The sequence below is a fragment of the Mustela nigripes genome, chromosome 4 (genome assembly GCF_022355385.1).
Source record: "Mustela nigripes isolate SB6536 chromosome 4, MUSNIG.SB6536, whole genome shotgun sequence".
Classification (NCBI taxonomy): Eukaryota; Metazoa; Chordata; class Mammalia; order Carnivora; family Mustelidae; genus Mustela; species Mustela nigripes.
Window position 1 is genome coordinate 17,553,413 of NC_081560.1, and position 13,459 is coordinate 17,566,871.

Here is a 13,459-nt window from a genome sequence, read left to right on the forward strand (position 1 = left end):
AACGCCTCCTATGTAACTGCCTTTTCTTTGCCTGACCATAACTATTTCCTTTATTTTTAAAAAAGATTTTATTTATTTATTTTTGAGAGAGAGAGAGAGAGTATGTGCTACAAGCGGGAGGAGGGGAGGAGGGAGAAGCAGGCCCCCACCTGAGCAAGGAGCCCGATGCGGGACTCAATGCCAGGACTCTGGGATCATGACCAGAGCCAAAGGCAGAAATTTGACTGAGCCTCCGAGGAGCCCATCAGTATTTCCTTTAATCAGTAAATGTTCCTTTAATCAAACAAAAGCTTGAATGTCTTTCTGGCCCTACTCGAGATAACGGTTGGGGTCTCTGATTGGAGCTACTGATGCTATTCACTAGTTGTCTAATTACAAACAGGGTGGACTGGTTAGTAAGGGTCTGTGAAAGGGAGGGGGTGGAGGAGCTGCGCCAGACCCCAGCCTCACCCGAAGCCCCATGGCAGAGCGGAAGCTCCCGGCTTCTGACAGGGTCTGTCCTCATTCAGTGTGGGGTCCGTGGTACCTCAGGGAGCACTGAGCTGTAGGGGCAGAGGACGTCCATCTGAGCCAGACCCGTGAGTGTCAGCTGAACCTTCTGCGGTTCTTCCCTCTCAGAAGCAGCCTTTTTGCACCCACCTGTGCACTGAGAGTGCTCAGTCCCTCCATCACCCCCTCAAGGCCTTGTGCTTCCTTTTTATCTCAGGTTAGACCCAGAGTTAGTTAACAAGGCTCTTGAATCTTTAAAGAACACTCCTGTGGGAGCTCTGGACCAAGATATTCCCTAAGAATTTCACTTGTCAAGCTGGTGAGTCCTGGATTTTTGCCAGTTACACTGGCCAATCTCAGATGCCACGTGTTATAGTGCCTTCTCCAAATTAGGCTATGCTTCTTCAGGAAGCCTGGTTTTATGAGGCCGTCGACAGAATGAGTCACAGAACACGTGCACGGCTTGTGGGTGTTTGTCTATTTGTTTGTTTTTGCTGTGCCCCCGGGGAGCCCATATTTGGCTTCATTAAATCCAAATTAAAACCAAGCAAAGAACAAGAAGTGGGGGTTCCTCACCCTGCTCTGCTAGACGCCAGGGAAGGTTTCCCTTCCACGCAGACCAGCTGAGCTCTGGAATTTCTCCTGCAGGAATCTCTTGCCTGCACAGTATCCGAGAAGAAAGATCTGATGCATTCATTTGTCTCTTCTCCTACCTAAGCACGTCTGCTCAAGTCTTCCCTGTGTCCTAATGAAGCATCTGCCTCCAGCCCTATCATAGCGCAACTCAGAAACCTTTGGCACATTTGGAAGCCGTTGCCTTGTGTTTCAAGGACACCGGGCAAGAGTTCTGGAAAATAATTTCCCTGGAGCTTGAACAGTATTAATAGTGAGGGAGGTGTTTAGGGATATGGGTCATGCTGTACCTGTGTTAAACATGTGACCCCAAGTGGCAGAGATACCATATTCTCTTTAACCTTTATTATTATTTTTTTTTTAAAGATTTATTTATTTATTTATTTGACAGAGATCACAAGTAGGCAGAGAGAGAGGAGGAAGCAGGCTCCCTGCTGAGCAGAGAGCCTGATGCGGGGCTCGATCCCAGGACCCTGGGATCATGACCTGAGCCTAAGGCAGCAGCTTAACCCACAGAGCCACCCAGGCACCCCTATTGTTTATTTTTCAATTAGCAATAATTGCTCCTCGGACAAACCTCAGTGGCTACAATATTGCCACTGCGCAAAGCTTATTGTTTATTTTTGTGTTTACGATATACAGAGTCCTTTAAAGTTCTTTAAAGGAATATGAAAACTTCGGCTCTGGGACCAAATCCAGCCCGAGGTCTGCTTTTTAACTGCTCACGCATTAAGAATGCTTTTTACAGTTTATAAGGTTGTTTAAAAAAAAAAAAAAAAAGAAAGAAAGAAAAGAAAAGAAAATGTGGTAGAAAGCACACATGGCTCACAAAGTCTAAAATATTTACTATCTGGCTTTTTACAGAAAAAGTTTGCCAACTCCTGCCTGAAACCCAGGGTCCAGGGTAGGGATTCCTTTTGCCCTAGGACAATAGTCTCCACTATTTTTTTTTCCCACGTTATCTCCAAGGGTCTGACACAGTGAGCCAAACCCGAGTCCTTATCTGTGGCCGTTGAGCTCCATCTGCTGGTCTGATGCATTTCACCAATGCTGTAAAGTCTGAGAAAGTTCTTGCAAATTTCAACCTCCTTTCATTAATTGGATTGATTGGTTGAATTCACGTAACTAGGCTATTGGAACTTAAGGTAGTGTCTCCCTGTTTATTTGAATTGTATTTATCCACACACATCTCAAGGACTGAAACCACTGGTGGTCAGCACACCACATGTATCGCCTTACACTAGTCCCCAGTGAAGGTGATGCAAATGCAGGACCAACAGGGAAGGTAGTTCCTTACTGGGCTCAAGTAATGGGGAAGTGAAAGTCAACAGTGAATCTAGTTTAAGGACATGGTGGTAGCAAAAAACAGTAAAAAACTGGGAAGAGAAGGCAAGTTCAGTTTTCAACACCTTAGAGCAGTTCAAACTTCACCTTTCAGTATCATGGTAGTTTTTATGTACCTACTTATGTGTCCTTAGGTATAAGTGAGATGAGTGACAGCAATGATAGAAAGAATGAGAAGGAGGGATTACAATTATTTTGTTATTATAAGGTGCTCAGACTACCCATGAAGTGGCATAGTGTTCTTTGAAAGTGGACTTGGATTAGTTGTAAAAGTACATTGCAAATTCTAGGGCAACCACTCAAAAAAGTAAAAAAAAAAAAAAAAAAATAATTAGTGTAACTGATACACTAAGAGAGGACAAAAAATTGAATCCTATAAAATGCTCAATTAAAACTACAAAAAGAGAGGAAGACAAAAATAGGAACAAAGAACCAAGGTCAGCAAGTAGAAAACAGTAACGAGTATGGTAGATATCAACCCAGCTATGTAGTTGAATCTCAGTGGATTAAATATACAAACTAAATGACAGAGATTGTCAGAGGGGATACAAAACACAGGTGACCTAACTATATGTTGTCTATAAGAAGCCTACTTTAAATGAAGACACATAGGGGCGCCTGGGTGGCTCAGTCGGTGAAGCGTCTGCCTCGGCTCAGGTCATGATCCCAGGTCCTGGGATCCGATCTCTGCTCAGCAGGAAGCCTCCCGCTTCTCGCTCCCCCTGCTTGTGCTCGCATTCTCTCTGACAAATAAATAAATATCGTTAAAAGATAAATATAAAGACACACAGAGATTGAAAGTAGGTGGATGGAGGAAAATACACCATGCCAACACTAATCCAGAGAAAGGAGAAGTTGCTCTGTTACTTTCAGAAAAAGCAGACTTTAAAATAAGGAAAAGTTTTCAGGGATAAAACGGAATGCACAACATCCAAACTAGGAGAGTAAGAGAGGAGCCATTAAGTAAATTCAGTCGGTCCAGTCGAGTAGGGGTGGGCAAACTACAGTCCAGGAACGAGATCTGGCCTGCTGCTTGTTTTATATAGCTCACAAGTTAAGAACAGTTTTACACTTTAAGTGGTTGGAAAAGAAGACTACGAATTCATGATGTGTCAGAATTATATGAAATTCTAATTTCAGTATCTACACATGAAATGTTATTGGAACACAGTGAGGCTCATTTGTTCACAACTTGTCTGGGAAAGTTTCGACAGAGCCCATATGGCCCATCCAGCCGAAAATATTCACTATGTGGTCCTTTACGGAAAAAAAAAAATTTTTTTTTTGCCAACTCTTGCAATAGAAAGTGGGCACACAGAAAAATAAAGCAGCAAGAGGTTCAGCATGCTATGGAGTGACGTTAGACATCACCACCATGGTCACAATGACCAATAAATACTTTTGAAGGCTATTTCCAGAAAACCTTCAAATGAAGTGAACATGTCCAATAGGTAGTTGGAAATCCAGAACTGGAGAGATGAGCAAGAACAGGGCACTCCTTGCCTCCGTCACTCTGGGATTCAGCTTTGATCCTGCAGTGCCTCTGAGGGCCCCCCCTTGTGGGGGTAGCCCAGGTTGAGAGGTGGCCTGTGCCCCTGGGTCTGCCATGATGGCCTGGGCTGGGCTGAGGCCCACAGTTCCTGCAAGCTTCAAGGTGTCTGAGCTGTACTTCTCTCTCCAGTTGCAGGGTGCCATTATGGTTGCATCCTGTGTCCAGATGCTAGTAGGATTCTCAGGCCTCATTGGGTTTCTCATGCGCTTCATTGGCCCCTTGACCATCGCTCCGACAATCTCCTTGGTGGCCTTGCCTCTCTTTGATTCTGCAGGCAGTAACGCTGGGGTCCACTGGGGGATTGCTGCCGTGTAAGTACTCCCTGGGAATGGAATGGAAGCTCAGTTCTTTCCGGAAGATCACCCAGTAAGAATAACGTGTTCTGGATATTGGCAAACTCTTGTGGTTTACAGATACCACGACTATTTATTACATGATTAGTCCTCAAAAACAATGAGTTAATCATGGGCAGTATGTAAGGATACTTAGTGTCATGTTTACAAAATATTGATACTGCGGGTCCTCTGCCTGCTAGGTTTTCATTGAGCCAATCTTTGTAGACCTCTGGCACCTGGGAAGGGTGCAAAGGCAGGGCTCCAGCTCTCTCCATAATCTTGTAGTATAGGAGAGAGAGGAGCCTTGGGTCCAAGGAGCTGTGACACCAGGAGACAGTGATAAGAATCATAGAAGGCCATGCATGGTCCAGGGAAGGGGGCCATGACAGCCAACTGGAAGGATCAGGAAGGCTTTAGGGAAAGAAGAGGCCTTAGGCACTTCCACAGAGCCTCAAAGGGACTTGGGGTTGGCACTGGACACACTCATTCATGCCGCTGTGATGGTCGGACCACGAGGACTTGCAGAATGACCTGAGAGAGAAGACAGTCTCTGACTCTGGCCTCACTCTCTCGGTCTGCTGGGATCTGTCCAGCAGCTGACCCACAGAGAGGAATGGTCCCCCTTCCCGGTGTTCCTCTCCAGCCACCAGCAGCTCTGAAAGGGAACAACAACCCACCTTCTCAGGGATGGGGCCTGCCTCCTTGGGGACCCTCCCGGTGTGGCCCTGGCCACCCCCTTCCAGAGATGCATGGTGGCTCAACTTCCTGGCCCCTTGCTCAGGACAGCCCCAGCTAGCCAGCCTGGGCATGGTTTGTTTCTGTTTCAGGACCATCTTCCTCATCGTACTGTTTTCTCAGTACCTGAAAAACGTCGCAGTACCTGTGCCGGTTTGTGGAGGAAAGAAGTGCCACACGTCTAAGTTCTACCTGTTTCAGGTCTTCCCGGTAAGAAGCACTCCCCACGCTTCTGGAAAGAAGCACTTCCCTTCTTAGTGGACTCGCCCGGAGGGTGAGGGTCAGGGTCAGCCTCTTGCACTCCCAGAAGGTCCCCAAGGCAAATACTTCCCTGTGTGCAGGTTCTCTCCTCCCTGACCCCCACCCCTCTGCTGTACAAGGAGGTCAAGGGGAGCCCCGCCATCCACGGGAACACTCCTCTGCTTTTGGTGTAATGCAGTCCCCATTGTTCATGAAGCTTCTCACCCCAGAGCAGAGAACTCTGCCCTAGGTTGCTGCTCTGGGCACCCGTGTGGGACAGCCTTGTCATACGTTCCTGGGGCCATCCCCAGAGCAAGGTTCATGGCTAATTATACAAAATTGATGACCTGGTTGCTCAGATCAAGGTCTTGGTGGCTTGTGGGTAATCTGGACTCATTGCAGTGGGGCTGGTCCCTCCCTTTTCAGACACTGCTCTGCTGGATTTGCATCTCGGTGTGAGATCTGTGTGGCTGCCAACCACACAGTATGTTTTCAGCCCTTAATTCCACTGTGAGCTACATTTCACATTGTAAAAAGATACTTCCACATCTCACTGATCCCTCACTGCCCTGCAGTCTGGTGGTCCTACCATTCTGCGTGCACAAGACTTCCTCGGGGGTGTTGCTAAAAATGCACCTTTCTGGGGCTCTGTCCCCAGGGATTAAATCTCAGTAGAGCTTCAGGCTCTGCAGCACAGTGATTGTCATTCCATTGTACAGACGAGGAAACTGAGGCTCAGAGGGTTTGATCCAAGGTCATGTGACCAGCCAATGGTAGAAAGAGAAACAGACAGTAATCCTTCTGACCCAGGCCGTGCCCGTTTTGCTAGGCCTTTCTGCCTCCATTTGACCCAGGGTTTTCCCACAGTTTGTTTCCTACATTCCTTAAATGCACTAATGATGACACAGATTGCTGTTGGCATCGGAAGGGCCCGTAACCCAGCGTTTCCTCATTTCACAGAGCTTCCCTGACCTCCCTCCCAGGCCCAGCACCTCTGGGAGGTGTTGGCAGGGCCTGGGGCCCTGGGCAGGGTAGTGAAGGGGGCTCCCTCTGCAGGTGCTGCTGGCGCTCTGCCTCTCGTGGCTTCTCTGCTTCGTGCTCACGGTCACCAACGCCCTTCCCACAGCCCCCACGGCCTATGGGCACCTGGCCCGCACTGACACCAAAGGCAATGTGCTGAGCCAGGCTCCTTGGTTTCGCTTCCCTTACCCAGGTAACGAGAAGATAGGGCCCCTTTCTACCAGGGACATGTGTTTTCCAGTACTGTCCGTGGGGTCAAGTGCACTGAATGGAGAGTTGACTAGAGGCAGGGGATGGATCGCCTCCAAAAGATCTGACAAGGAGGAGCAGGCCCTAGGGGGTCCATATGAGACCCCTAAGAGAAGAAGGAGACCTTTGGGTTGTCCTAAGAATCTTCTGGGGATGTTAGACCAAAGGCTCCCATTCCGGGACCTTCCTCTCCTTCCCTTCTCCATGTTACTCAGAACTCGTGGCCTGAGAGCAGCCAGATCGGAGAGGTCTCGACCTTCTAGCCGGAACTTTGGGAGTCTTCCTGGATTAGTTGGATTCTACCCAAGGGAGCCTTAGCCTGAATTAGAACATTTCTGGGAAGATGAGGTCAAGGCCATCCCTTAGCCCACTTCTGGTTGCCTTTCCCAGCACTTTTGGCTCAGGTGTATCAATAACCAGGTGCCAGGGTGGGCTGGCCGGGCCCCATGGACTGTGGAGCTCCTGCCTCCCTGAATAAGAATCTCTGCTTCCAAATGCTTCAGGATCTGCCCAGGAAGGGGCCCCGCTGCTGGCTGTTTTGGTGCACAGTGCCCTCAAGGTCTGGGTGTGTGCTTGCCCTCAGGGAGGAGTGGGTAGGGCAGGAGTCCATGCCAAAGCCTCTGGACAATTGTGGGGTTGAGAGATACACTGCCGGGTCTTGCAAGCTTCCCAAAGACCCCTTCCAGCACAGAAGTTATTTTGGGCGCAGCAACGCATGGTCTTCTGGATTAACATTCCCTCTGCATCGCTCCTGCAGGACAGTGGGGTCTCCCCACCATCAGCCTGGCCGGGGTCTTTGGGATCATTGCAGGGGTAATCTCCTCGATGGTGGAGTCCGTAGGCGATTATTATGCCTGTGCCCGGCTGGTGGGGGCCCCCCCGCCTCCGAGGCACGCTGTCAACCGTGGCATTGGCATCGAGGGTCTCGGCTGTCTGCTGGCGGGGGCCTGGGGGACAGGGAACGGCACCACCTCCTACAGCGAGAACGTCGGGGCGCTGGGCATCACCAGGGTAAGTCCGCCGACAGCAGCTTCAGGCCGGGTACCTGCATCCATCATGCCCCTATGAGTCTCTTTTCAAGCAACTCAGATTGCTTATTTGATTGACCTAAAGCTCAGGCGTCCAACACGGGGCTCAGGGCCTAAAATAAAAATATTGGCAGGGCTGAGTTTCCGTTTGCTTTGAGGCAAGCCTTTTTTCTTGTTCCTTTATGAGGATTACAAACACAACCAAAAAATTTATTTTGACGTGGCAAATCCTTACCGCATGTCTTGTCAGGAGGACATTTAAATAAATAAGCTCTTAGATGGGAAAGAAAAATAAGCAAAGGCAGGATCTGCTACTTTCTTACCACAGCAGTTGCCACTAGAGTGTCTGTGGAAAGATACTTAAAAAAATACTTTTCATTGTGGTTAAAGACACACAACATAAACACTGAGACCTGCGGCGGCCACCAAGTCCTTATTCCCCTTTCTCCCCAGCACCCTCAACCAGCATTCTAGTTGCTGTTTCTATGGTTTCGATGACTCCAGGGACTTCCTAACAGTGTAAGCCTACAGGACTGGTCTTTTTACGACTGGCTTATCTCACTTAGCAGCATGTCTGGGACATGTCCATGGACAGATTGACACCGCATTTCGTTCATGCCTTGTGTTTGGATTTCATTCTAGCTCCTCTCTGTGGCCCTTACTGCCCTTTATGGTAGAGCCTAGCCTTGGTCTTCATCATGTCTGTCTCTGTCCCCCCGCACTCCAGACACACGGATTTTCCTTCCTATCACCTCCCCCGCAGCTTTACTGAGATGTACTTCACTATACTATAATATGGCTTAAGTTTGAGCTGTAAATGTGTTTATTTGATACACTCCTGATTTGCCACGGGATGACCATGAGCTAACACTCCCATCGTGTTACATAATTATAATTTCTTTTTTTGTGGTGAGAACACTTAAGATCTGTCCTCTTAGCAACTTTCAAATGTGTGATTGGGAGGCCTGGTTAACTGTAATCACAATATTGTACATGTAGATCCCCAGAACTTACTCATCTTTTAACAGAAAGGTTGTACTCTTTAACGAACATCTCCCCATTATCTGTACCCTGAGCACCCTGGTAACCACCACTCTACTCTATTTCTGTGCATTTAGCTTATTTACTTATTTATTTATTTATTAAATATTTTATTTATTTATTTGACACAGAGAGAGAGATCACAAGTAGGCAGAGAGGCAAGCAGAGAGAGAGGGGGAAGCAGGCTCCCCGCTGAGCAGAGAGCCTGATATGTGGCTCAATCCCAGGACCCTGAGATCATGACCTGAGCTGAAGGCAGAGGCTTTAACCCACTGAGCCACCCAGGCATCCTGCTTATTTATTTTTTTACTTATTCTATTCGTTCGTTCATTTGTTCATTTATTCATCCATCAATTAATTAATTTAATGAGAGAGAATCTTTTTTTAAATAATTTTTTATTTTTTATAAACATATATTTTTATCCCCCGGGGTACAGGTATGTGAATCACCAGGTTTACACACTTCACAGCACTTACCATAGCACATACCCTCCCCAATGTCCATAACCCCAACCCCCTTCCCCCAATCCCCCTCCCCCCAGCAACCCTCAGTTTGTTTTGTGAGATTAAGAGTCACTTATGGTTTGTCTCCTTCCCGATCCCATCTTGTTTGATTTATTCTTGAGAGAGAGAATCTTAAGGAGACTCCATGCCCAGCATGGAGCCCAAGGCGGGGGTGGGAGGGATTCGATCTCAAACCCTGAGATCATGACCTGAGCTGAAATCAAGAGTTGAACCCTTACCCAACTGAGCCATCTAGGCACTCTGATTTTAGCTTTTTTAGATTCCACATAGGAATGGTATCGTAAGATATTTGTCTTTCTTTGACATATTTCACCTAGCATAATGCCTTCAAGGTCTGTCCATGTTGCTGCAAATGGAAAGATCTCAGTGTTTACGACTGATTAACATTGCACATACACGCCACATTTCTTTCTCCACTCATCCATCATTTAGGTTGTTTTCATTACCTTGGCTCTTGTCAATCATGCTGCAATGAACATGGGCTGCAGATATCTTTTCAAGTTAATGTTTTGGTTTCTTGACATAAAGACTCACAAGAGGAATTGCTGGGTCACCTGGTGATTCTATTTTTAATTTTTTGAGGAAAAGCCATGCTGTTTTCCATTGTGACTTTGCCAACTTACATTCCCATCAATAGCACACAAAGGTTCCCTTTTCTGCACATCTCTACCAACACTTGTTATTAACTGAATTTAACAGATGTGAGGTGATATTTCATTGTGGTTTTGATTTGCATTTCCCTGATGATGAGGGATGTTGAGCATCTTTTCATGGATCTGTTGGCCATCTGGGAGTCTTCTTGGGAGAAATGTCTATTCAGTGTCTCTATTTTAAAAATCATTACTGCTGTATTATTGAGGCATACAAATTCTTTATACATTTTGGATATTAATCCCTGATCAGGTTGCCGGTTTACAAATATTTTATCCCATCCTGCAGGATGCCTTTCTATTTTGTTAGATGTTGCCTTTGCTGAGCAGAAGCTTTTTAGTTTGATGGAGTCCCATTTGTTTACATTCGCTTTTGTTGCTTATACTTTTGGTGTCAAACCCCCCAAAATGCCAATACCAATTTCAAGGGGATTTCCCCCTATATCTTCTTCTAGGATTTTCATAGTTTCAGATCTCACATTTAAGTCTTTAATACATGTTGAGTTAAATTTTTTGAGTGGTGCAAGGTAGAGGTCTAATTTCATCCTTCTGTATGTGGTTTTCTGGGTTTCCCAACCCCATTTATTTATTTTTTTTAATTTTTTTAAAAGATTTTATTTATTAATTTGACAGAGAGAAATTACAAGTAGATGGAGAGGCAGGCAGAGAGAGAGAGAGATAGGGAAGCAGGCTCCCTGCTGAGCAGAGCCCGACGCGGGACTCGATCCCAGGACCCTGAGATCATGACCTGAGCCGAAGGCAGCGGCTTAACCCACTGAGCCACCCAGGCGCCCCCCAACCCCATTTATTGATGAGACTATCATCTCCCCCACTGAATATGCTTGGCTTTCTTGCCAAATATTAGCCGACCATATATGCATGGTTTTACTTTGGGGCTCTGAATTCAGTTCTGTTGGTCTACATGTCTATTTTGTCAGGACCATACCATTTTAATTACTACAGCTTGGTAGTATCATTTGAAATCAGGCAATGTGATGCCTCCAGCTTTATTCTTCTTTCTCAGGATTGCTTTAGCTATTCAGGGTCTTTTGTATCTACAGACAAATTTTAGGATTTTTTTTTCTATCTCTCTGAAAAATGCCATTGGGTTTGTGTTAGGGACTGCACTGAATCTATAGACAGCTTTAGGTAGTATGAACATTTTGACTTTAAATCTTATCCATGGACCCATGATATCTTTCCATTTGTTTGTGTCTTCTTTGATTTCTTTCATCAGTATCTTACAGTTTTTAGCACACAGATCTGTCATTTCCTTGGTTAAATTCATTCTTAAGTATTTGATTGTTTTTGATGCTATTGTGACCAGATTATTTTAATTTTCAGATATTTTATTGTTAGTTTATAGAAATGCAACTGGTATGTTGATTTTTGCATTCTGTGACTTTACTGGTTCATTGACTGGGCCTTATGGTTTCTTGGTTGAGTCTAGGATTTTCTCTATATCAGATCATATCATCTCTGCTGTTATTTATGTATTGAGGTACGTTCCTTCTATACCCAATTTGTTGAGAGTTTTTGTTACAAAAAGATTTATTTAGTCTTTTTCTGCTTCTATGAGATGATTGTACAGTTTTTATCTTTCATTTTGCTTATGTGGTGTATCCCATTTATTGTATATGCCTGTTGAAACATCCTTGCATCCCAAGGCTAAATCCCACTTGATCACAGTGTGTGGTCCTTCTAATATGTTGTTGAATTTGCTTTCCTAATTTTTAAAAAAGATTTTATTTATTTGAGAGAGAGAGAGCTAGAGAGAGAGAACATGCACACATAGAAGGAGAGGGAGAAGCAGGCTCCCCCTTTGAACAAGGAGGCCAACACGGGGCTCGATCCCAGGACCCCGAGATCATGACCTGAGCCGAAGGCAGATGTTTAAACCACTGAGCCACCCAGGTGTCCCCAAATGCCCCCACCTTTTTTTTTTTTTTTTACCTTCTCCAATGTCCATAACTCCACGACCCTCTCCCTACCCCCTTGCCCCCGGCAACGCTCAGTTTGTTTTGTGAGATTAAGAGTCTCTTATGGTTTGTCTCCCTCCCGATCCCATCTTGTTTCATTTATTCTTTTCCTACCCCCAAGCCCCCCATGTCGCCTCTCAACTTCCTCATTTCAGGGAGATCATATGATAATTGTCTTTCTCTGATTGACTGATTTTGATAAGCATAATACCCTCTAGTTCCATCTATGTCATCACAAATGGCAAGATTTCATTTCTTTTGATGGCTGCATAGTATTCCATTGTGTATATATACCACATCTTCTTGATCCATTCATCTGTTGATGGACATCAAGGTTCTTTCCATAGTTTGGCTATTGTGGACATTGCTGCCATAAACATTCGGGTTCGTGTATCCCTTCAGATCACTACATTTATATCTTTAGGGTAAATACCTAGTAGTGCAATTGCTGTGTCGTAGGGTAGCTCTATTTTCACCTTTTGAGGAACCTCCATGCTGTTTTCCAGAGTGGTTGCAGCAGCTTGCATTCCCACCAACAGTGTAGGAGGGTTCCCCTTTCTCCATATCCTTGCCAGCATCTGTCATTTCCTGACTTGTGAATTTTAGCCATTCTGACTGATGTGAGGTGGTATCTCATTGTAGTTTTGACCCAAATGCCCATTCTTAAGCCCTGCACCACTGCCTCCAAGAGAGGCCTTTTGCCTCACTGGAAAGTCTTCCTGGGGAAGGAGCATTTGAGTCAGGACTTCAAGGCAGGGAGAGAGCAGTGAGTGAAGAGATGAGGCTAGATGCTGGGACACGAGGTCACACCCTCATCCTTTCCAAGCCCGTGTGGGGCCAAGGGGGGGCTGCATATTGGGATCATGTCACCTAGAGTATTGTTTGCAGAGCAGGGGCGAGGCCCAGCTGGTACTGAGCTCCCCTCTTGTCGTCCTGAGCCCTGCAGGTGGGGAGCAGAATGGTGATGGTCGCTGCCGGCTGCTTGCTGCTGGTGATGGGCGTATTCGGGAAGATAGGGGCTGCCTTTGCCACCATCCCGACCCCAGTGATCGGAGGCATGTTCCTGGTGATGTTCGGGGTCATCACTGCTGTGGGGATCTCCAATCTTCAGGTGAGGCTTGGCGGTCTGAGAAGAGCAGCTGGTGCATCTCTTGAAAGGGGGCAGGGCTGGGGCCGGGGAAGGTCCTTGGTCCCAGACACTACAGTGGTTTCCTAATAGAAGAAAGAAACAGCCAGAAGCATCCAGGCTTCTGAAAAACAGAAACTGCCTCGGTTTGCATTGGGTTGTCCGGACCACTCAGCTCCCAGGGCCACGTGGGAATCCGTGCCTGGTTTGCCCCCTGGGTGTGGTGCTGCGTCCGGCCTCGCTCTCCCACCTCTGATGGCAGCGGGTGGGGAGGGGACCCTGGTGCGGGGAGTTAGAGTGCCGGGCAGTACAGGAGCTGATGGCTCGGGCTGCTGTGGGGCCTCTCTCCTGCAGTATGTGGACATGAACTCATCCAGGAACCTCTTTATCTTTGGCTTCTCCATCTACTGTGGGCTCGCCATTCCCAGCTGGGTGAACAACAATGCTGAGAAGCTCCAGACAGGTGAGTCTCTGTGTTCTGAACTGTGACCGCCCCAGGGGCAAGGCCAGTGG

General features: G+C 46.7%; 1 protein-coding gene and 1 non-coding gene across 4 annotated transcripts in view; one reads left to right on the forward strand and one right to left on the reverse strand.

Annotated features, from left to right (window-relative positions):
- Window positions 1-13,459, forward strand: part of LOC132015675 (solute carrier family 23 member 2-like) — a 48,757-nt gene that overhangs the window by 28,536 nt on the left and 6,762 nt on the right. For all 3 annotated transcript variants that reach the window (XM_059396354.1, XM_059396352.1, XM_059396353.1), the window contains exons 5-10: window positions 4,148-4,329; window positions 5,181-5,298; window positions 6,385-6,541; window positions 7,355-7,608; window positions 12,767-12,931; window positions 13,301-13,409. In XM_059396354.1, coding sequence (XP_059252337.1) covers window positions 4,148-4,329; window positions 5,181-5,298; window positions 6,385-6,541; window positions 7,355-7,608; window positions 12,767-12,931; window positions 13,301-13,409 — 985 coding nt within the window. The remainder of the gene's footprint in view (window positions 1-4,147; window positions 4,330-5,180; window positions 5,299-6,384; window positions 6,542-7,354; window positions 7,609-12,766; window positions 12,932-13,300; window positions 13,410-13,459) is intronic.
- On the reverse strand, window positions 1,592-1,733 carry LOC132016953 (U4 spliceosomal RNA). The gene has a single exon (XR_009404068.1). It is a non-coding gene; the product is annotated as a U4 spliceosomal RNA (small nuclear RNA).